We start from the raw sequence: 25,613 nt of genomic DNA on the forward strand, positions 1-25,613 counted from the left end.
TATGAATATCTCATTCACTTCAATGTCATCTGAGCTGAAGGACCAAAGAACGACCATTACACTGTTTATGGAGCTGTGAAGTTCTTGCTCCCTACACTATGGATTTCTTCTGGTTGTGGCACCAAGTATCAGCTGAGCAGTGGGACAGCTGGGTGTGGGACTCCCAATTGTGTAGTCATACAGGTCATCAATTCATCAATATCTAAATCCCAGACTACTTAAGTGATATTTTTCTACTTCTTCATTTAGAAAACCAATACAGGGTATGATGTAGTATCTTAAAAAAATGTTGGACTTTTAAATTTAGATTTCAAGAAAGAATTGTTTGCCCAATATGACATATTTCAAAACAAAGTAGACCATTTTCTAGTTTGTCAAGCTTTTGTAAATTTACAGGGGTGAATGGCATGGAAATTATTCTAGATGCCAGAAATCTTAGCATTTCTCAGTGACTTAAAAGCCTCGCCCAAAGCCATTAAATGAAGAAGCAACAGGTTTGTCCTTACTCAACAATGCTGAAGCTTTCTCTTGAGAGGTGTTTTATATTTACTCAGGGCCCATAAAACAGTGTAGACCTTGACCTGTAACTTCTCAGTCATTGACCCTGACTTCAATAAAGAACTTAAAAAGAACAAGATCAGAACCAAGAACAGAAACATTCTCACTTCTCAGCCATACGGAGGTTCTCCAGGATCATCACCCACAACGTAAGAGATTTTTGGAGCTTAGACAAAAAATCAGGTAGAAGTTGGCATCCAATTTTTAGGAAAGATAGTTTAGGGTGTATATTTACTTGGGATTTGTGGATTCTAGTTGGAGATGTATTTAGTAAAATGAAAACCACTCTGACCCTGTGGAGTAGTTTATGTAGGTTGTTCTGGTTAGGCTGACCTTACAATAGATGTCTAGAGTCAAGTCAAGTCTGAAGGACACTCTTGACCATCTCAAATGAGTAGTCTATAGATGTAATATTTGGCAAAGATTTGACCAGCCTTTTTCCATCTGAAATCTTGTTAAATGGGAAACAAACAGAAAAATTGTATAGTTTTTGCTCTGATAAAAGGAGCAGTTTTTCTATTATAGCATGATAAACCTCAAAATGATCCTTCACAATTACCGTATATTCTGAAACTACAACTAGAGTATAGAATTGTATAGATCAAAAGAAAGACTATATGGTAGGTTTTCAAGATCTCCAGTAATTATTACTCTCAGGTTTTATACAAAAAATACTAACAGCATTTTTTCTACTCAGTGATATTTTTTTCAGATCATTAATTTATATTCTTCCTTTAGCTTGTTTCCCATTAAAACTTTTTACCTTTTTGTCAGACTTTTTTTAAGCTTGTAAAAGATCTAAAAATTCGGACAGCAATGTTCGTTTTGATGTTTACACAACCAGGACAATGAACCTAGATGAAGGCAAATGGCTAATTTATTATTTTTTTAAGTTCTTGTTTTAAATGTCAATGATTCTTTTTGCTTAGAGTTTTAGCCCATCTTTTTAAAGGGAATATGTCAGCAGGTTTTTGCTATGTAATCTGAGAGCAGCATGATGTAGGAATTGAGACCATGATTCCAGAGATGAGTCACTTGGTGGTCTGTGTGCTGTCATTTTGATACAATCACTATTTTCAATGCTGTTGACTAGGAGGCACAAGGCAGCTAGTCCTGTAATGATTATATCATGCTGATACAACATTGTTTTTTATTAAAACAACAACACACAGCTCAGTAAGTGACACATCATTGGAATTAGACTCTCTGCCTCTGTATCATGCTGCTCTCAGGTCACATGACAAAAAACGGCTGACAGATTCCCTTTAAAAGTTTGTATGCTGTGGAGATAGTTTTCTATTGTTTTAAACCTGTTCATAGTAACCTACAATATTCCTGGAAGCTTCAGCAGCAGTCACAATCACCCTTCTCTCCATATCTTATCAGATTATGAGGATTGAGATAGTCGGATAGCGATGCTTTTGACTTTTTTTTTATTTACATAACAGTAGCAAGAATAATGTAGATTCCATATAGATTTCTTGATATATGATGAAAATTGCTTACATGTTCTAATTTACATACATATCCACTTATACCAGTCCCCCACGCTGCTCACAATCTCTTCTCTCCTGCAGACATATACACACAAAGGTAATTTCATTCAAATGCAATAAAGAATTGCTGACTTTTCTTTTTGTCGCTCCTAGCTCTGAGTAAGAATGAAGAAACCCCTAATCATATTAGCTGTACTTATGTCTCTTTTACATAAAATTACAGGTGAGTAGCAGCCCAAAAATTATGCAATATAATGAACATATAAATGTATAGTATATAATGTCCTAGGCAAAACCATATAATAATATTTGTGTACCTCACCATGGAATTTAATGGTGTTATGAAATAAATAATACACGCAAAGCTGGCACCAGAACTTGGCAAGATGAGGTCTTCTGGAAGGGGGGCCGTTTGCTGCTCTCTCCTCTCTTTCCTATGTAGTGTCTCTACAAAATATACTGCTGTTTTCCTATATTTTGTGTAGCTTCTCTTATACAGAACACGGTCTCAAATATACAGCACCCAAATTTCCATTAGTAAAATAATTAAATTGCAAAGTTTCTGTCATACAACTATGTCCATTTTTTTTCCCCCAGATTTCATTGTGAGGTGTTTTTTTTTATTTTTTAGGTAGGAATGAAAAAAAAAAAAAATGTATGTAATAAAAAAAATTATAAAAAAAAAATCAGAAAAAAATATGACAGCGGTAACTCGCATGCCCCTCCAGCGCCCCTCTACTCACCTTTTGGTTTCTCCTCGTGTAAGGCCATTCCGTTAATCTGCTCTCCGGTCAAATGCTGCAGTGTCAGGGATTGGCCTGGCGCATTACCTGGCGACTACCTACAACCAAGCCTAACCTCACCACCAGAGGCTCTAGTGAAGACCCGGTACTTACCTGACTCCATGGTAAGCCCGGCCCGTGGCGTAGTAGGTCCACACTCACCGGTGTTAGGGTATGTGTCCACGTTCAGGATTGCGTCAGGATTTGGTCAGGATTTTTCATCAGTTTTTGTAAGCCAAAACCAGGAGTGGAACAGTTAGAGGAAAAGTATAACAGAAACATATGCTCCACTTCTGTATTTATCACCCACTCCTGGTTTTGGCTTACAAATACTGATGAAAAATCCTGACCAAATCCTGATGCAATCCTGAACGTGGACACATACCCTAACGGTAACAAATACATCCTTGGTAACATTATTGGTTTGTAGTATATTTGAGGGATGAAAGTCCTTTCGACAAATGGAAACATAATCCTGAAGCCAGCCCCCAATATAAGTCAGGTGTGACTGGGATCCATCATAATAAAAATTAGGGGTTTACATTAAATATTATGTTGCCCATTAAAGTGTTATTATAGTCTCTTTAAGAGACCAGCTAGGGCTGCACATAAGCCCCATAAGAAATTATCAGAAGAAGTCACTGTTAATATTGTTGGCTTGGCTGCTAAGCTAATGTGGCCATTGTTTTTGGCTGAAGACTGTGTATCGTTAATATATCAAAAAGAAGTAGTGAAGAGATGGCACTTTGCGATCTGGTAAAAAATGTTATTTATTTCATAAAGATTAAAAGCATGGATGCGGGGGAGCCGGTTCTGTAGGGGATGACGACTGCCGTTTTGCGCACTTCTTACGTTTCAGCTGTTCCAGGTGTAATAATAATAAGCAATAATGGCTTTTAATGTTCTCAGTTTGTACACAATTTACTTGGCTGTGGATTGGTGAAGTCCAAACTCTTTATGGATGATTTTGTAAAATTTCTAGCCAGATGAGCATCAGCCTCTCTTCTTCTGAGGTCCTCAGAAATCTCCTTTGTTCATGGCATTATACACTTCCATGATCAGACTTTGTTCTTTCAATAAAACAGGTCCCTCACACTTGATTGTCATCCCGTTGTATGAAAACACCAGACTTTAATTTAAAATGAAAATGATTTGCTATTTCTAAAGGTTCACATACTTTTACCACTCACAGAAATGTGATCTTGGAACATTTTAAAAAATGGCAAAGTCCAATATTTTTTACTCATTTATTTGATTTTATTATCTTTATCTGCTTTTAGGATTTGCATGAAAATCTTATGTACTTTTAGGTCAAATTTATGCAGAAATATGGAAAATTCTCAAACTTTCAAGCATTGCTCTTTTCCGGTGCATGTTAGACACTGGGTGGCATGTAGTGACTAATCTCTGGTGCCCAAAGTGGTTTTATGTAAAGTGCCTACTCATCAGTGGTCAGTAATGTGTCCAGCACCTGATGAGCAGTGGTAATCTTAGTTTCTCGTTTCCAAATGAGGTTATTACACAGGTCAGAGAGTGCAGTTTTCACAAGGATATCTCAGATAGGACCAGAAACAGAGATGACAATGAAAAAAAATAAAAAAAATGTAATGTCTTTCTGTATGCACCTTTTCTGTAGTTAAAAATCTCGTCTATCTGATCCATGATTCCCCAGACATTCACCCTCTATAGATGTTCCATTATAGCGAAGAGCTACCAAAAAATCTCTGCGGTCTATGGCCATGTTCACATGTCCAGTATTTGGTCGGTATTTTACCTCAGTATTTATAAGCCAAAACCAGGAGTGGAACAATCAGAGGAAAAGTATAACAGAAACATATGCACCACTTCTGTATTTTTCACCCACTCCTGGTTTTGGCTTACAAATACTGAGGTAAAATACTGACCAAATACTGAGTGTGTGAACGTGGCTATGGGTAACATTAGTGTCTGGAGCACTGCTGAGCTGTTTTAGTGGCGTCACCCTAGTTAATGTGTAATCTGAATATTTTATGATAAATGTTCTGTTACCGTGGAGACATTACTTTCACCATTAGAAATATGTAGAATTCATGCCTTATAATGACTGTCATGCTAAAAATAATCTAGGGAATTTTCACTGTTGTGTAAATGTAAAAATTCTTTAATACTATAGTCTTCAACCGCTAAACACTCCTCTTCCTCTGTAATGTCGCTATATTCCCACTATATCTGGACCTACTCTTATTCGTAGTAGGAATGAAGAAAGAAATCTGAACCGGGATATAGTTTGTGTTTTAGACTGCAGCTCCATAAAGATATGGCAAGTGACGGAAATAAAAGAGGAGAGTCCCATATCAAGGATTACAATGGTCCTCCATTCTGACGGCTGCTTCCACCCTGCAGAACAAATTCCATTTATTTCCATCTTGATTCCTATTTCTGTGATCCATGGGGTCATTTCTCATTTGCTAACCATTCAATTGTACAGATTCCCGACGCTCAGTATTAAAGGTTGTTCTCTGCCCGAGGGCTTTGGTCTATCTTTATGGTGTGTACATGATGTTGCTACTTAGTCAAAGTAAAACTGTGGCATAATCAGAATGTTCGTTAAGGCGGCCTTAAAGTTTGACCACGGTGAAGTTTTTTTTAAATTGTCAAGAGTTTGCCTTTAACGTTTTCCCTATGGGGAACATTGATGTCCCATAGCAGGAGCAGCTATCTTGCAATTTTAGAATGACTTATCAGCTTCATTCATATAAGTAAATTTTGGGCAGTCTGTCTCTGCCACTCAGTAAGGGCTAATCCAGGTGTCCATGAAAATTGGTCTGAGGGTGAACCGCTAAAGCCCGAACTGACAGCGGCTCTCCCGACCAGAGCATATATATTTCTATGAGGCTGTTACGCTGAGGTTAGGAAACCCGCGTCCAGTCCGTGCATTGCGGTCCGGTCTTTGACTGATCTGAAGTGATACTTGAATGAGCCCTAATGGTGGATTCATACATGGTGTACTTTTACGCTATAGATTTATTCACAGTGAATTTTTACAAAATTCTCATGTGTTGTGGGAGGATTTTGCAGATCTGCACTGGCTCATTATGAAAATATGAAGCATAAACTCACTAGATAGTTTGGTAGCTTCAGATTCTAGTTTTATTAATGATATTATTTTGGTTCCCTGCAGCCTTGAAACTCTTGCTGAACAATGCCACCTATGACAATCGACACAATGCCAATCTCAGTGAGCCAGCAATTCTCCGCTGTGAAGTTGTTAACAACATTGACGACGAGAGCTTGATCTGGTACCGAGGGACCGATCAAGTGGATATTAAGTCTGAGAACAGTGTGAACGTCAGTAGTATATGCATCCCGGAGCTGACCATCGAAGACAATGGAGTGAGCTTCACCTGCCTATTGAAGCAGAACACCTCCATGAAGCTGTCCCTACAGATGAATGTCCTGTGTGAGTCCCACAATTATTCTGATCTAGCAGAATCTTCTGCAGCATTTTATTATTTTACACTGTGATACCTAATAGGAAAAAAATGTGTGAATGCAATGAATATCGGAAACACAGATATATGGATGTTCTTTTGGATTTTACATTTTTGTACTTCTGTTAAATAGTAACCACAGTTTTATTTCATAAATCAATAGCACACATGAAAATAAGAAACTTGGGAATATATCTTATTAATGAAATCCAACTTTTGCTCCTCCTGGACTGATCATTGATTCTTAATATTTTTCAGGGAACAGATTTTCCCATTAGTTAGATAGGAAATAGCATTGGTGCTCAAAATTCTATGTAGTACTGTATCTGTTGCTTTAGTAGAACTTACAATGGAACATCTGTCTGTTTCTGCTTCTAGCTCCTCCTCCTCTATAGAATTTTAAAACCACCAATTGCGATCTCTTATTGCAGTAATGGGAAATCTGTCACCAGTGAATACAGATTTCTATGGTTTGAAGGATGAGTCCAGGAGGAGAAAAAAAGCAGATTTCTCTTATAAGATACAGCGGGTAAAAAAAAAAAAGTATTGAACACATCACCAATTTTATATGTAAATATATTTCTAAAGGTTCTAATGACATGAAATTCTCACCATATGTCCGTGACAACACATCCAATCCACACATGCAAAGAATTCAAACCATAGATGGCCATAAATTAAGTTGTGTGTAATAATGAGAAATGACAGAGGTAAAAAGTAGTAAACACGTGAAGAAAGAGGTGCAAAAAGCCATGGAAAGTCATGACACCAGCTCAAACTCTATCAATAATTAGAAAGCAATCATGCCATGTAGTGAAAAGTAATATCAGCTGGTTGAACTGATAGCCTCTAAAAAGGTGTCTCATTACCAAGGTGCCACGCAATGATGGGTAAAACCAGTGAGCTGTCTCAAGACCTTCATAACCTTATTGTTGCAAAACATACTGATGGCGTTGGTTGTAGAACATTGTCTAACCTACTGAAGACTGCACATAGCACCTCTCTCAGCAGAGACTGTAATCACCCCCTGCTCTGCCCCTTTCTCTGAAAGCTCTTGGAGGGAATAAGTTCATTTTCTCCCAGTAAAGGTACCTTCACACTAAACAACTTTCCAACGAGAATGACAACGATCCGTGACGTTGCAGCGTCCTGCATAGCGATCTCGTTGAGTTTGACACGCTGCAGCGATCTGGATCCCGCTGTTATATCGCTGGTCGGAGCTAGAAGTCTGGAACTTTATTTGGTCGCTAGATCAGCGTGTATCGTCATGTTTGACAGCCAAAGCAACGATGTCAGCAATGTTTTTACATGGAGAGTGAACGATAAGTGAGTCGCCGTTACGTCACTGGATCGCTCCTGCATCGTTCTGGAGCTGCTGTGTTTGACGTCTCTACAGCGACCTCACAGCGACGCTCCAGCGATCTAGTTTTAGGTCGGATCGTTGTCTATATCGCTGGAGCGTCGCTTAGTGTAACGGTACCTTAACTGCACTTTCAGTAAGGTGGCCCGGTGGAATGCTATTTCCCTGCAGATTAACCCTATATCCACATAGTGTTTTACAGGGATCCCTTTGAGACTGATAAAGGACAATATAAGCTTGGTTTACCTATACAGGTTTATTATGAGATGCTGCACTTAATAGAAGAGGCTCTCGAACTTGGCATTAACTAAAGCAGAGAGCCACTAAGGTAGAACATCTCTCACATGTAAGGAAATTCAATACTGACAATTATACACTGCTCAAAAAAATAATGGGTACATTTAAACAACAGAATATAACTCCAAGTAAATCAAATTTCTGTGAAATCAAACTGTCCACTTAGGAAACAACACTGATTGACAATCAATTTCACATGCTGTTGTGCAAATGCAATAGACAAAAGATGGAAATTATTGGCAATTATCAAGACACCCTCAATAAAGGAGTGGTTCTGCAGGTGGGGACCACAGACCACATCTCAGTAGCAATGCTTTCTGGCTAATGTTTTGGTCACTTTTGAATGTTGGTTATGCTTTCACACTTGTGGTAGCATGAGACGGATTCTACAACCCACACAGGTGGCTCAGGTAGTGCAGCTCATCCAGGATGGCACATTATTGCGAGCTGTGGCAAGAAGGTTTGCTGTGTCTGTCAGTGTAGTGTCCAGAGGCTGGAGGCCCTACCAGGAGACCGGCCACTACACCAGGAGATGTGGAGGGGGCCGTAGGAGGGCAACAACCCAGCAGCAGGACCGCTACATCAGCCTCTGTGCCAGAAGGAACAGGAGGAGCACTGTCAGAGCCCTGTAAAATGACCTCCAGCAGGCCACAAATGTGCATGTGTCTGCACAAACAGTTAGAAACTGACTCCATGAGGATGGTCTGAGTGTCCGAAGTCCACAGATGGGGGTTGTGCTCACAGCCCAACACCATGCAGGACGCTTGGCATTTGCCACAGAACACTAGGATTGGCAAATTCGCCACTTGCGCCCTGTGCTCTTCACAGATGAAAGCAGGTTCACACTGAGCCCATGTGACAGACATGACAGAGTCTGGAGACGCCATGGAGAGCGATCTGCTGCCTGCAACATCCTTCAGCATGACCGGTTTGGCAGTGGGTCAGTAATGGTGTGGGGTGGCATTTCTTTGGAGGGTCGCACAGCACTCCATGTGCTCGCCAGAGGTAGCCTGACTGCCTTTAGGTACCGAGATGATATGATATCATATGCTGGTGTGGTTGGCCCTGGTGTAATAATTATAGGGGATAACTCAGGAGACTCTTTGCGTAGAACAAGACAACTACAGGACACAGTTTTATAAGTGGTAAAATCTATATTATCACACGATGATTCAAACAGGTGCAGAGAGAAACTCAAGTCCACAACACTTGGAGTAAATATTAAATGCAGCTTAGCAGTCTATAGTAAACTTCAGAGGAAAATGCAATCACACAGAACGTCTATGAAGCACAATTATTCTTGAGGATACTTGACACGAATAAGTCCTTGCTTAGTCCAAAACACAGATAGATATGCTTATAAGGCAGTTCAAATAATATCTTAGCTCAACCAGGGAGGCCTGGGTAATAGTCTCAGGTTCTTGCAGAGCAGCAACAGCTTACATGTCCAGCAAATGCAGATGGAAGTAAACACGAGCAGCAGATGAAGGAGGATTACTGGAACTGGTGTATGCAGCAGGAACTCAGAGCAGAGTAGCAGGATAACCCCGCAGGTTCACAGGAGCAGGTATATAGCTAGGGAGTCACCAGAGGTCAGGAGCTGGATGCAAGGAAGAATACTCTAGCACAGACAGAAGGCTGGGGTGGAGTTTTATAGCAGGAAGACACAGTGCACATGAGACCAAAGACACCATCTTGGAAAAGGGCAGTAATGCACAAAAGGTAATAAAAAATGTTCAGAGTCCTGACATTACTCCTTCCTTAGAAGTGGCCTCAGGACGATCCTGGACCTAGTTTCTCAGGGAATCTATGATGAAAATGAGAAATCTTCTGTTGGGCATTGATGTTTTCCACAGGTTCCCAAGAGTCTTCCTCAGGGGGACATCCCTGCCATCTTATCAGATATTGGAGCCGATTCCTGCGAATCCTGGAATCAACAATTTCCTCCACCACAAATTGTTCTTGCCCATCAATCACCACAGGCTGCGGAGGTGGCACAACACGTCCCTGGAAGGTATTAGGAGATACAGGCTTTAGTAAAGTTACATGAAAAACTGGGTGTACCTTCATAGTCCTAGGCAGCTTCAGCCGGTAGGCCACAGAGCTCACAATACCGTTGATCTTGAAAGGGCCAATGAATTTCTGTCCCAAGTTTTTGTGAAGGAACGTTTAACTTCAGATTCTTAGTTGCTAACCACACGGAATCTCCTACCTTGTACATGGGTGCAGGTTTACGGAATCAATCAGCCGATCTCTTATAACGTTCTTGCGCTGTGGTCAGGGATTCCTTCAGAACCTCCAGATTTTGCCTCATCGCAGTCAGCCTTTCCTCCACTGCCGGAACCGGAGAATTAATTGGAGACCTAGGTAAGATACACGGATGATAACCCAGATTGGCAAAGAGAGGTGTAAATTTAGTGGAGGCGCTCTGAGAATTGTTATATGAAAATTCGGCCAACGGCAGCAACTCCAACCAATCATCCTGGAGATGGCTGACATAGCATCTTAGATATTGTTCCAGCGTCTGGTTGTTACGCTCAGTCTGACCATTTGTCTGAGGATGGTAAGCGGAAGAGAGACAAACATTAATATTGAGTGCAGAGCAAAACCCCTTCCAGAATCTTGAAGTGAACTGCACTCCACGGTCAGAGATGATCTCATCCGGAACCCCATGCAACCGAAAGACATTCTGTATAACCAAGTTCACTGTATCTTTAGCTGAGGGGAGGCCGGTGCACGGAAGAAAATGAGCAGCTTTAGTCAGGCGATCAACTACCACCATGATTGTATTCATGCCCCCTGATGTAGGCAGCTCCACAATAAAGTCCATTGATATAGACCCCCAAGGGCGGGACGGAACAGGTAATGGTTGTAGAAGACCCGTAGGTGCCACATGAGGAGTCTTGTAATGAGCACATACCTCGCAAGAGAGAACTTAGTCCTTGGTATCCTTCAGGCAAGTTGGCCACCAGAAGAATCGGCTCAGGAACTCTTGTGTCTTCTGTACCCCCCCTGTGACCAGCCAACTTGGAGTCATGTACCAACTTGAGGATCTGCAGACAGACGACCTCAGGGACGTAGATACATCGATCTCTGAACAACATGCCACCCTTAAAGACAAGATTAATATCCACAGGTGGGTTGGCTAGAAATACATCACCGTCATAGGCCTCCCTGCACTCCTTCCACAATTCCTGATCGTGGATAACCGATGAAATTGGCATCAGATAGAATGGTCTTGGATGGGGCTCCAGGTACGGAATCCGCAGCATGGATTCAGGATAAAGCATCAGCCTTCCCATTACGAGAACCTGGACGGTACGAGATAACAAAGTTAAATTGATTTAAAAATAAGTTCCAACGAGCCTGACGAGGAGAAAGACATCTAGCGGATCTAAGGAACTCTAAATTGCGATGTCAGTTAGCACTCTGATCTGTTGTGCAGCTCCTTGCAGATGATGCAGGGGTGGACCTACCGCCGGTTCAACCGGTGCAGCCGCACCGGGGCCCGGAGGTGGAGGGGGGCCCTTGCAGGCAGGGGCATACAGGGGCCCGGCTTTCTGCTGCTGCAGTAGATCGGTGCAGGCCCCGCACTGTATTAGCAGTGTACAAGTGCCGGCCGGCATCCTCCTATTGCAGACACAGCAGGAGCCTGTGTGTCTGCTGATCTGACGTCACCTGCGCGCCGGAGAGGACTCGGAGAGATGAAGTTAGTAGAAAGCCATGGGGTCCCGGGCAGGAGGTATGTGATGGGCTTCATCTCACTCCTGCTTTCTTATCTGCTTTCTGTAGAGGATCTCTCTGTACTGTGAGATTTATTGCACCACCTTAAGTTTACATACAGATAAGGTCCCGGCTCCAGCGTCACCCGATCTGCATGTAAGCTGAAGCTGCAGCAATAAAGGTACCTTCACACTAAACGATATCGCTAGCGATCCGTGACGTTGCAGCGTCCTGGCTAGCGATATCGTTTAGTTTGACACGCAGCAGCGATCAGGATCCTGCTGTGATATCGCTGGTCGTTGAATAAAGTTCAGAACTTTATTTGGTCGTCAGACCGGCGTTTATCGTCAGGTTTGACACCAAAAGCAACGATACCAGCGATGTTTTACGCTGGTAACCAGGGTAAATATCGGGTTACTAAGCGCAGGGCCGCGCTTAGTAACCCGATGTTTACCCTGGTTACCAGCGTAAAAGTAAAAAAAACAAACAGTACATACTCACCTGCGCATCCCCCGCCGTCCGCTTCCTGCTCTGACTGAGCGCCGGCCCTAAAGTGAAAGTAAAAGCACAGCGGTGACGTCACCGCTCTGCTGTTAGGGCCGGCGCTCACACAGTGCAGGGAAGCGGACGCCGGGGGACGCGCAGGTGAGTATGTACTGTTTGTTTTTGTTACTTTTACGATGGTAACCAGGGTAAACATCGGGTTACTAAGCGCGGCCCTGCGCTTAGCAACCCGATGTTTACCCTGGTTACCCGGGGACCTTGGCATCGTTGGTCGCTGGAGAGCGGTCTGTGTGACAGCTCTCCAGCGATCAAACAGCGACGCTGCAGCGATCGGCATCGTTGTCGCTATCGCTGCAGCGTCGCTTAATGTGAAGGTACCTTAAGTCACAGTGATCCTCACCCTGCACTGTGTGACCCTGAGCCCGGCTCCAGGACATCCCACATTATATATCAGATATATATTTGTACTATGTGCACATATATAGTGTTATATGCACTGAGCACTGACCAGGCTGCAGGAACTCACATTATAATATAGTATATTATAATGTGAGTTCCTGCAGCCTGGTCAGTGCTGAGTGCACATAACACTATATATGTGCACATAGTACAGTGCACAGTATATACAGTATGGAGCATCATGTGCGGTCATTATACAGTATGGAGCATCATGTGCGGTCATTATACAGTATGGAGCATCATGTGCGGTCAATATACAGTATGGAGCATCATGTGCGGTCAATATACAGTATGGAGCATCATGTGCGGTCATTATACAGTATGGAGCGTCATGTGCGGTCATTATACAGCATGGAGCATCATGTGCGGTCATTATACAGTATGGAGCATCATGTGCGGTCAATATACAGTATGGAGCATCATGTGCGGTCAATATACAGTATGGAGCATCATGTGCGGTCATTATACAGTATGGAGCGTCATGTGCGGTCATTATACAGCATGGAGCGTCATGTGCGGTCATTATACAGTATGGAGCGTCATGTGCGGTCATTATACAGCATGGAGCATCATGTGCGGTCATTATACAGTATGGAGCATCATGTGCGGTCATTATACAGTATGGAGCGTCATGTGCGGTCAATATACAGTATGGAGCGTCATGTGCGGTCATTATACAGTATGGAGCATTATCTGCGGTCATTATACAGTATGGAGCATCATGTGCGGTCATTATACAGTATGGAGCATCATGTGTGGCCATTATACAGTATTGACCATCATATGGGGCCATTATACAGTATGGAGCACTGTGTGGCCATATTTTTTTGTTTATAATTATTCTTTATGAAAGTGTGATCAGCAGTGCTAAATGGGTGTGGTTGGGACGTGCATATGGGTGTGACTAGTTATGAATGGGTGTGGCCAGAGGCGTGGCCTAAAATTTGCCGCGCGCGCAAGCTTTACCCCTTTTTCCCATCTTCAAAATTTGGGAGGTATGATGCTGGGCAGGGAGGGGGGCCCAGACACATTTCTTGCACAGGGACCCAAAGCTGTCAGTGTCCGCCACTGAGATGATGCCTCCATTCTTTGAAAGCCGCAATAATAGCCAGCAACTCCTTGTCTCCCACATCATAATTCTTCTCTGCTGAGGTTAGTCTACGGGAAAAGAAAGCACAAGGATGTAGCAGACCCTTCTCTCCAGTTCTTTGGGAGAGAATAGCCCCCAAAGCATTATCAGAAGCGTCCACCTCCACAATGAAAGAAAGTGTTGGATCTGGGTGTATCAACAGCGGTGCTGATGTGAAAAAGATCTTATGCCGATCAAAAGCTTCTTGAGCCTGTGATGACCACTTAAAGGGCTTTTCCTTCTTTGTCAAGGAAGTAATGGGACGGACAATATCAGAAAAATTTTGAATGAAGCGTTTGTAGAAATTTGCAAAACCAATAAAACGTTGGACCTTAACCTTAACGTTCTTGGGTACCGGCCAGTCATGGATAGCCTGAATCTTACCAGATTCCATGTTCAGCCCCTGGGGAGAGATGATATAACCTAAGAACTGTATCTCAGAACGATGGAACTCGCATTTTTCCGGCTTAATATACAGATGGTTCTCTTTCAGACGTCTTAAAACAGTTTTGACGTGCTCTTCATGTTCCTGTAGAGAGTCAGAAAAGATTAGTATATCGTCCAAATAGATCACTACAAACTGGTCCAACAAACCTCTGAAAATGTCATTTGCAAGGTGTTGAAACATTGCAGGGGCGTTACAAAGCCCGAAGGGCATCACAAGAGATTCAAAATGTCCATACCGGCATCTGAATGCTGTCTTCCACTCATCCCCTGGACGAATACGCACCAAATTATAAGCCCCACGAAGATCCAGTTTAGAGAACACCTTAGCATGGCGGACTCTTTCCAGTAATTCAGGAATCAGAGGCAAAGGGTAACGGTTTCGTACGGTTACCTTATTGAGTTCCCGATAGTCAACATAGGGTCTCAGGGTCCCATCCTTCTTTTTTACAAAAAATATAGGTGCCCCTGCTGGTGAGGAAGAAGGACGTATGAAGCCTTTGGCCTTATTTTCATCAATATACTCCTTTAAGGCTTGAAGCTCAGGTGCCGCCAAAGGGTATACGTTACCAAAAGGAATAGCTGCCCCAGGAAGCAACTCAATGGGACAGTCATAATGCCTGTGTGGAGGAAGTGGATCTGCATTCTTCTTGTCACAGATGTCAGAGAACTCTTTATATGCTGGAAGTAAAGAAAATACCTGTACATGTGGTTCCGTAGCCGTGGACTCAGGGACATCTTCTGTTAACGCTGAGTTGCTCATTGTTGGAAAGATAATCTCCTTGGTTTCCCAGTTGATAATTGGGTTCTGAGAACGCAACCAAGGGATGCCTAAAATCACAGGAACATGAGGAGAAGAAATTATCAAGAGAGAAAGTTGCTCCTGATGATTAGGATCCAACAAAATCTCAATTGGTACGGTCTCCTGATCCACAGGCCCAGAGATTAAAGGTGACCCATCCACTGTTTCCATGGTAATTGGAGAGGGTCTTTGCTGAATTTCAATACCATGTTCCTTGGCAAATGCAATATCCATGAAATTGCCACCTGCACCAGAGTCAATCATAGCTGCACTGGAAATTCACTGTCCTGAACACAGGATCTTAATAGGGAGAGAACAGTGAGAGTTCTTTTCCTTAAGCTCTTTGGGGGGTGAAGTCATAGAAAGTGAATGGAATACAGCGTTTAAAGGCAGGCTACATTCACAGAGATGTCAGATTCATCATCACAGTTGTCATACTCCCCTACTGCTGCTAGCACCTTGTTAGGCCGTCTAGGACACTTAGGACAATTGATCAAGAAGTGGTCAGACTGGCCGCAGTAGAAACATAGACTTTCACGAAGGCGATGCTCCCGGCGCTCATTGATCTCGCGCCTCTGAACGGAATCAATTTGCATGGGTACCTCCTCCACCTCCTGAGATGTTTTACCTGCAGGCTCTTTGGAAGGATGGGAAAAGTTAGAAATACGGTTATATGCAGCAAACTTCTCCTGCCTACGCTCAGTAAGGCGAATGTCAATGCGCACACAATGCTGTATAAATGTCTCTAGCTCTTGTGGTGACTCAGAGCGAGCTAGTTCATCTTTTACAATACTAGACAGACCCCTTTTAAAAACAGGCAATTGTGCATAACTGTCCCAATTGGTATCTACCGCTAATCTCCTGAATTCAGTAGCATACTCAATAAAAGAACGTTTTGCCTGGCGTAAAGACAATAAAGCAGATTCAGCGGTTGCACAGCGATTAGGGTCATCAAACATTAATGCCATAGCAGCCAAGAAATCATGCAAGTCATTTAACCGTGGGTCACGAGACTCAATCATCGTATTCGCCCAGGCGAGCGCTCGTGCGGTCAGCAGCATTATTACACACAATACTTTGGATCTATCATTAGGAAAACGGTCAACATGCACATCAAAATATAGCATACATTGATTCGCAAAGCCACGATATTTGTCGCGATCACCATTAAATCTGAATGGGGGCAACTTAGGTGGGCTAGCTGGTGGCGGTTGCCCAGAGGGAAAAGTCGCTTGTGCAGCTATTTGCGTGCTTATGTCCTGAAAAGCCCGTCCATACTGGGACTCTATGCCAGCAAGTTTGTTTTCCTGGGCTGCCATGCGGGTGCTTAAGTCCTGCAAAGTCCGTCCAAACACTTGTTGATTGTGTTCAAAGCTTCCAAACTTCTTTTACAGACCTTCCACATCTTTCTGCAGTGATCTAATTATGGAAAACACCTGCTCTAGTCTGCTTTCTGCAGTCATTGTTCCAGCAGTCTCCTTTTTTTTAGGTTAGAGTATCCTGTAATAATTATAGGAGATAACTCGGGAGACTCTTTGCGTGGAACAAGACAACTTCAGGACACAGTTTTATAAGTGGTAAAGTCTATATTATCACACGATGATTCAAACAGGTGCAGAGAGAAACTCAAGTCCACAACACTTGGAGTAAATATTAAATGCAGCTTAGCAGTCTATAGGAAACTTCAGAGGAAAATGCAATCACGCAGAAAGTCTATGAAGCACAATTATTCTTGAGGATACTTGACACGAATAAGTCCTTGCTTAGTCCAAAACACAGATAGAAATTCTTATAAGGCAGTTCAAATAATATCTTAGCTCAACCAGGGAGGCCTGGGTAATAGTCTCAGGTTCTTGCAGAGCAGCAACAGCTTACATGTCCAGCAAATGCAGATGGAAGTAAACACGAGCAGCAGATGAAGGAGGATTACTGGAACTGGTGTATGCAGCAGGAACTCAGAGCAGAGTAGCAGGATAACCCCGCAGGTTCACAGGAGCAGGTATATAGCCAGGGAGTCACCAGAGGTCAGGAGCTGGATGCAAGGCAGAATACTCTAGCACAGACTGAAGGCTGGGGTGGAGTTTTATAGCAGGAAGACACAGTGCACATGAGACCAAAGACGCCATCTTTTAAAAGGGCAATGCACAAAAGGTAATAAAAAATGTTCAGAGTCCTGACACCTGGGTTCCTCCTAATGCAGGACAATACCAGACCTCATTTGGCTGGAGTGTGTCAGCAGTTCCTGTAAGATGAAGGCATTGAAGCTATGGACTGGCCTGCCCGTTCCCCAGACCTGAATCCGATTGAACACATCTGGCACATCATGTCTCACACCATCCACCAACATCACGTTGCACCACCGACTGTCCAGAAGTTGGTGGATGCTTTAGTCCAGGTCTGAGCGGAGATCCCTCAGGAGACCATCCACCGCCTCATCAGGAGCATGCCCAGGCATTGTAGGGAGGTCATACAGGCACGTGGAGGCCACACACACTACTGAGCATCATTTCCTTTTCTTGAGGCATTACCACTGAAGTTGGATCAGCCTGTAACTTCATTTTCCACTTTGATTTTGAGCATCATTCCAACTCCAGACATCTGTGGGTTATTAGTTGTAATTATTTTTAGGTTTTATTGTTCTCAACACATTCCACTATGTAATGAATAAAGATTTACAACTGGAATATTTTAGTGGGATTTTAGTGTTCCCTTTATTTTTTTGAGCAGTGTACATAATATTGCTTCTTCCTTGACAAGCGCCCCAACATCAAGGTCTTGCTGGGCCGGAGTGAGGAATGTTCACATCCACTGATCTACAAATACAGAATTTAGTGCCCAATCAGATCAATATAAGTTGTTGGACCTTAATCATGAAGATTATAATGGAGATTACATGATGATTTTTTTGTATATTGATGGCCCATATTGTCTAACTTGGGTCGCTCTGTGGTAAGCATTGTTGCCTTGAAACACTATGGTCCTGGGTTTGAGTTTGACCAAATTTTGGATTCCTCTTAAATGCCAAAAATTTAATGAGGAGATAGTTGGCTAACTATAAAAATGACCATTGTGTTTCTAAATATGTAAGGTATTGTAACACACTCTTATGGATGGTGACGATCTTGATATAACACTTCAGAATAAGTTGGCATTCTGTAAGCAATGGGTAATAACGGTGGTATAATCATCACTGGGTGAAATGTGTGTAAAACTAAGCAATGCTGTCCATTACATTTATGTTGGCATATTCTACTAAATTGGTAGAAACCAACTGTTGTGCAACATTAGTTTTGGAATTGGCCATATTGGTTTTGTAACTGATATTTTTTGTGTTGGTTAAGACTCTAAGAAATGCCCAGTAGTGGCTTTTCTTCCAAAATGATTGTGCATGTCTATGGGAAATTCTGTGAAGGATAGTTTGTGTATTACACAGCCGTAACACTGATTTAATCATTTATCTTTATAGTTCCTCCTAAGCTTTCTGGAGAAACAAAGATCCTTGCAGAAGAGGGTAAAACTGTTGAAATCACATGTGGCTTCATGGCCAACCCGGCAGCCGCAATGTTTTGGAGACAAAATAACAGCCTCTTCACATTACCTTCCCGCTACAAGCAGTACATGACCACGGAGACTCTGCAGCTCACAATTGAAAAGGCGACTAAGGCAGATAGCGCCAATTACACATGTGTAGCTTTATCCAAGGGAAATGAGACCATCAGAGTGATCGAGCTGATAGTTGGAGGTAAGACTAACAGTCAACACTAGTTTCCAAGCTTCTTCCTGACATGTATAACCTTTTTTTCTGCCTCCCGGTGGTTTAGCTTCTTATAGTTTATAATTGGCCTTGTGTTGTGGAAGGATTTTTCTAGCGCAGCGGTGAGCAATTAATTTTCACGAGGGGCCACATGAGAGACTGAGTCTGTGACTGTTGTTGGGGACTGCACCAATAGGCTGAAATTAATTCTGCTCAATATTAATATTAATATATTCATACTAATTTATATTAATATTGTATCACTTAACATTGAGGAGAATAAAAGTGAATCTGTCACCTCAAAAATGGCATATAAACTAAGGGTACCGTCACACAGTACCATTTTGATCGCTACGACGGTACGATTCGTGACGTTCTAGCGATATCGTTACGATATCGCAGTGTCTGACACGCAGCAGCGATCAGGGATCCTGCTGAGAATCGTACGTCGTAGCAGATCGTATGGAACTTTCTTTCGTCGCTTGATCACCCGCTGACATCGCTGGATCGTTGTGTGTGACACCGATCCAGCGATGTGTTCGCTTGTAACCAGGGTAAACATCGGGTAACTAAGCGCAGGGCCGCGCTTAGTAACCCGATGTTTACCGTGGTTACCAGCGTAAACGTAAAAAAACCAAACAGTACATACTTACATTCCGGTGTCTGTCCCCGGCGTCTCAGCTTCTCTCCACTGTGTGAGCGTCTGCCAGCCGGAAAGCGAGCACAGCGGTGACGTCTGACGTCACCGCTGTGCTTTCCGGCTATGGCGCTTACACAGTGGAGAGAAGCAGAACGCCGGGGACAGACACCGGAATGTAAGTATGTACTGTTTGTTTTTTTTACGTTTACGCTGGTAACCAGGGTAAACATCGGGTTACTAAGCGCGGCCCTGCGCTTAGTTACCCGATGTTTACCCTAGTTACCGGGGACTTCGGCATCGCTCCAGCGCCGTGATTGCAACGTGTGACCGCAGTCTACGACGCTGGAGCGATAATCATACGATCGCTGCGACGTCACGGATCGTGCCGTCGTAGCGATTAAAATGGTACTGTGTGACGGTACCCTAAGGCCACCGGCATCAGGGGCTTATCTACAGCATTCTGTAATGCTGTAGATAAGCCCCCATTGTATCCTGAAAGATAAGAAAAACAGGTACTGCAGTGCGCAGGCGCCAGGAAAGGTCAGAGAGGCCCATCGGACCGGACCGCAGCGGCAGGGCCGGCGTCAGCACCCGGCATAACTGGGCAAGTGCCAGGGCCCTGGTGAGACGGGGGGCCCATTGAGGGCCGGCGTTAGGGGCAGGCAGCTGCCAGGGAGGGGGAGCTGTGCTGTATACTACATGTCTGTGCTATATACTACATGGCTGTTCTATATACTACATGGCTGTGCTATATACTACATGGCTGTGCTATATACTACGTGGGCCGTGTTATATACTACGTGGGCCGTGTTATATACTACGTGGGCCGTGCTATATACTACGTGGGCCGTGCTATATACTACATGGGCCGTGCTATATACTACGTGGGCCGTGTGATATACTACGTGGGCCGTGCTATATACTACGTGGGCCGTGTTATATACTACGTGGGCCGTGTTATATACTACGTGGGCTGTGCTATATACTACATGGCTGTTCTATATACTACGTGGGCTGTGTTACATAATATGTGGCTGTGCTATATACTATATGGGCTGTTATATGCTATGTGGGATGTGCTATATACTACATGGCTGTTCTATAAACTACGTGGGCCGTGTTATATACTATGTGGCTGTGCTATATACTATATGGGCTGTTATATGCTACGTGGGCTGTTATATACTACGTGGCTGTGTTATATGCTACGTGGGCTGTTATATACTACATGGCTGTGTTATATGCTACGTGGCTGTGCTATATACTACATGGGCTGTGTTATATACTACATGGCTGTGTTATATGCGATCATGAACCATGGTATGTGTTAAAGGGGGGGCCCACTGAGACTCTTTCGCCCGGGGCCCTCAAAAACCTGGAGCCGGCCCTGCGCAGTGGGACCGCCCCTGGGTGAGTATAATATAACCTGTTTTTCTTATCTTTCAGGTTTCATCGGGGGGCTTATATACAGTATTACAGAATGCTGTAGATAAGCCCCTGATGCCGGTGGTCTTAGTTTATAGGCCATTTTTGGGGTGACAGATTCCCTTTAAGTATGCTGACATCTCTCTATATACCGTATGAGCCTGCACACAACCCCTTAAATAGTGTGAGCCCCACATAGCCTCCTATATACATTATGAAATCCCACATAGCCTCCAATTTACAGTATGAGCCCCACAGCCTCCTATATACATTATGAACCCCCACAGTCTCATATGTACGAGATAGTCTCCAATTTACAGTATGAACTCCCCACATAGCCATCTCTGTGTGTAAATATATATATATATATACTGTGCACTGTGTGTGCGTGTGTGTGTATATATATATATATATATATATATACACACACACACACACACACACACACACACACACGCACAGTGTGAGCCCCACATAGTCTCCTATATACAGTATGAGCCCCCATAGCCTCCTATAAACATTATGAGCCCTCCACCGTCTCCTATATACATATGAACCTTCATGTAGCCTCCATTATACAGTATGAGCTCCCCACATAGCTCCTACATACAGTATTAGCCTCCACATGTACATACAAATATCCCATACACATGCATTGAACCTGTGCCCAGACTTTATAGAAGACCTACCATCAGATCAAGACTGAGATTTTACTAATTTTTCCGGTCTTTATCTTTGCCAAGGAGGAGTGGCTTACAGGATTTCCTGGGGACGTGTATTTAAGCTGCTCTGCATTATAATCCTGTGTGCTCCTCCCTCATGGTAAAGGTCCTAAGAATGAGCTCTAAATTAAAAGGCCCAAAGCTCTGGAGCAGTATGGTGGATTTAAAAAAAAAAATCAAAACAGAGAGCAGAATACTAAGGGGAGCAGCAGGAATAAATAAAATAAGAGCAAAGACTGCCCTCTTGATCTGATGACAGGTCCTCTTTAAAGCAAGAGAGAGGACAGAAGATTAATTTTAGACTAACGGGATCATACTGGAATTCATGATCATGAAATTGTCTAGCTTGAATCAGGATGAATCAGATTCTTCAAGACCAGCAATCGTCGTGCTCGTGTTGATAGGGGGGCTTCGAATAAGTGTCTGACAAGTGACGTTGACCTCAAATCTTACTCTAGTCAGAGATTGGAGTTAGATTTCTGAAGTAAAGAACTCTACAGATTGTCATGAGTTAGAGAATCTGTGGTGTCATACCCCCATAACACCCCCATTCCACCCTAGCTCTGCCCATTTTGACGGCGCTGGGAGAGACTGGCATGAAAATACAAAAGTTTTAAAAATTTTGAACAACTCAATCATTTTGTGCCTTTTCAAATCGATATACACCAGAATTCTGGCCTAATGGCTGTGTTGAAACAGGGCCATTGTGTAGTATCTGTGTACCAGGGCCGGACTGGGACTAAAATTCAGCCCTGGCATTTGAAGTTACATAGGCCCACTTGTCGCATGGTGACTGTATAATATCTTTGTACACTTGTAGGTTACAAGAAGTGAGGGGAGTGTAACACGACTATATAACATATAATCACAGCTGTATCCAGCATTACAGCTCAGTCCTATTTATTGCTTTTAGTTGCAGTACCAAGAAAAGCCGCTACTTTACCTACATAACTGGATCTCGTAGATAATGAAGGGATTGAGACGACCAAAGGCTATGGAACCTCATTCTGAGGCTCCTTATACTTTGCCTACAGCCACTTTTGGTTCCGCTGCGCATCGCGAGACCCGGCGACTCTGAAGAGCACTGACATCAGTAACGTCACCGCTCTTCAGATATTCCGGGTCTTGCGCTGAGCTCGGCGACTGTGAAGAGTGGTACTGTTACTACCGTCACCGCTCTTCAGAGTCGCTGGGTCTCGCCAGGTCTGGGCTAGTAGTGGGGGTGTCTGATAGACACCTCTCCATTACTTACACCAGGGATTAATAGCAGCGGACATTACGCAGCTGACATCAACCCTATAAATCATGACACATACCAGAATTAAATGCTTTGGCGGCTGGGAAAAGCAGTAGAGTTAGCTCTATTCCCAGGCGCCGGGTGCTAACTACAGCTGTCATCATCCTTGCCTCATCTCCCTGTGAAGCATTTCTGTTGTATTTACATGCGTTGATCTCAGGCCACTGAACGAGTGTGATCGACAATACTGAAGTCGTTCGCTTGTTTCCCGGTCTCTTTACACCAACTGAGAAAGAATGAAGGGAACAGAACAATCACAATTAGATCAATCTGTCCCCATACAGTATCATGTTATCAGCAGTATATCTGCAGTTTACACCAGCAATGTGCTCCTGAGAACAAGGATTTCTGTTCCCACATAAACAATCGAATCACTCGATGAATAGGCAGCATTTTGCTTGTTTAGTATAATACACCCCATAGTCCTCCATATATTATAATGTGCACCTCAGTCCTCCATATAGTATAATACACTCCTCAGTCCTCCATATAGTATAATACACTCCTCAGTCCTCCATATAGTATAATACACTACTCAGTCCTCCATATAGTATAATACACTCCTCCTAGTCCTCCATATATTAACCCCTTCACCCCCGGAGCTTTTTCCGTTTTTTCGTTTTCGTTTTTCGCTCCCCTCCTTCCCAGAGCCATAACTTTTTTATTTTTCTGTCAATATGGCCATGTGAGGGCTTATTTTTTGCAAGACGAGATGTACTTTTGAACGATACCATTGGTTTTACCATGCCGTGTAACGGAAAATGGGAAAAAAATTCCAAGTGTAATGAAATTGCAAAAAAAGTGCAATCTCGCACTTGTTTTTTGTTTGGCTTTTTTGCTAGGTACACTAAATGCTAAAACTAACCTGCCATTATGATTCTGCAGGTCATTACGAGTTCATAGACACCTAACATGTCTAGGTTATTTTTTATCTAAGTGGTGAAAAAAAATTCCAAAATTTGCTAAAAAAAAAAGAAAAAAAAATTACGCGATTTTCCGATACCCGTAGCGTCTCCAATTTTCGTGATCTGGGGTCAGGTGAGGTCTTATTTTTTGCTTGCCAAGCTGACGTTTTAATGATACCATTTTGGTGTAGATACGTTCTTTTGATCGCCCGTTATTGCATTTTAATGCAATGTCGCGGCGACAAAAAAAACGTAATTTTGGCGTTTTGATTTTTTTTCTCGCTACGCCATTTAGCGGTCAGGTTAATCCTTTGTTTTTATTGATAGATCGGGCGATTCTGAACGCGGCGATACCAAATATGTGTATGTTTGATTTTTTTTAATGGTTTTATTTTGATTGGGGCGAAAGGGGGGTGATTTGAACTTTTATATATTTTTTATTTTTTTTTATATTTTTGAACACTTTTTTTAAAAAAATTTGGCATGCTTCAATAGTCTCCATAGGAGGCTAGAAGCATGCACAACTCGATCGCCTCTGCTACATAGAGGTGAAGTACAGATCACCTCTATGTAGCAGAAATCCAGGTGTGTACTTTGAGCGCCGACCACAGGGTGGCGCTCAAAGCAATCGGCCATCAACAACCATAGAGGTCTCAAGGAGACCTGGTTGTTATGTGACGGGGGTCAGCGGTGTGAGCAGTTCCGGCCGCGCGGCCGGGAGCGCTAGTTAAATGCCACTATCAGCGCTTGACAGCGGCATTTAACTAGTTAATGGGCGCGGGCGGATCGCGATTCCGCTCGCACTCATTGCGCGCACATGTCAGCTGTACAAAACAGCTGACATGTCGCGGCTTTGAGGTGGGTTCACCGCCGGAGCCCACCTCAAAGCAGGGGATCTGCCAGCTGACGTACTATTCCGTCAGCTGGCAGAAAGGGGTTAAAATACACTGCTCAGTCCTCCAAATAGTATAATACACTCCTCATAGTGCTCAATATAGTATAATGCACCGCCATAGTCATCCATGTAGTACAATTCACTTCCCATAGTATAATGCACCCCATAGTTCTTCATATAGTATAATGTATTCCCCATAGTCCTCGATGCAGTATAATGCAGCCCACATATAGTATAATGATGCCACCCCAGAGTATAATGCAGCCACCCCACAGAATATATTGTAGCCCCGAGTATAATGTAACCCCCAGAGAATATAATGCAGCCCCCTCATATAGTATAATGCAGCTCCCCATAGAATATAATGTAGCCCCCTCAAAGTATGATGCAATCACCTATCATAGAATATAATAAATTTAACACATAGAATACATTTAATATAGAATATAATACGGCCAACCTCTCCATAGAATATAATGTAGCCCCATAAAAGAGTATGATGCAATCCTCCCTCATAGAATGTAATATAGCCCCCATAGAATATAATACAACCCCCCATAGAATGTAATACAGCCCCCCATAGAATGTAATACAGCCCCACCATAGAATGTAATACAGCCCCACCATAGAATGTAATACAGCCCCCATAGAATGTAATACAGCCCCCCATAGAATGTATTGTAGCGCCCCACAATCCAGTTATCACTCATTGATATATTAAAAAAAAAACAAACATACAATCCTCACCTCTCCTTGTGCCCCGCGCTGGTCCTGGCTCCAGTCTCAGCGGCTGCAGTCTGCCCGGCACACAGCAGGTGCGCGATGATATGACATCATCGCGCACCTGCAGTGTCAGAGGCAGAGCGGGGAATGATGGGAGAGGGAGCAACAGCAGACGCTCTCTCCTCCATCATTGCATTCAACTGTACCGGTGTCATAGACGCCGGTATA

The 25,613-nt window shown here is 43.1% G+C and overlaps 1 protein-coding gene across 2 annotated transcripts in view; it reads left to right on the plus strand.

Moving 5' to 3' along the window:
• The first annotated feature begins 504 nt into the window (after positions 1 to 504).
• TMIGD1 (transmembrane and immunoglobulin domain containing 1) overlaps positions 505 to 25,613 on the plus strand; it is a 46,679-nt gene continuing 21,570 nt past the window's right edge. Inside the window, exons 1-4 of one of the 2 annotated variants that reach the window (XM_077294270.1) lie at positions 505 to 707; positions 2,208 to 2,277; positions 5,997 to 6,275; positions 18,491 to 18,766. In XM_077294270.1, coding sequence (XP_077150385.1) covers positions 2,220 to 2,277; positions 5,997 to 6,275; positions 18,491 to 18,766 — 613 coding nt within the window. In that variant the 5' untranslated portion in view covers positions 505 to 707; positions 2,208 to 2,219. Of the gene's footprint in view, positions 742 to 2,207; positions 2,278 to 5,996; positions 6,276 to 18,490; positions 18,767 to 25,613 lie in introns of both variants that reach the window. The other variant, XM_077294271.1, reaches the window with a different exon arrangement.

Source organism: Ranitomeya variabilis, chromosome 3 (genome assembly GCF_051348905.1).
Source record: "Ranitomeya variabilis isolate aRanVar5 chromosome 3, aRanVar5.hap1, whole genome shotgun sequence".
In the NCBI taxonomy this organism is placed as follows: Eukaryota; Metazoa; Chordata; class Amphibia; order Anura; family Dendrobatidae; genus Ranitomeya; species Ranitomeya variabilis.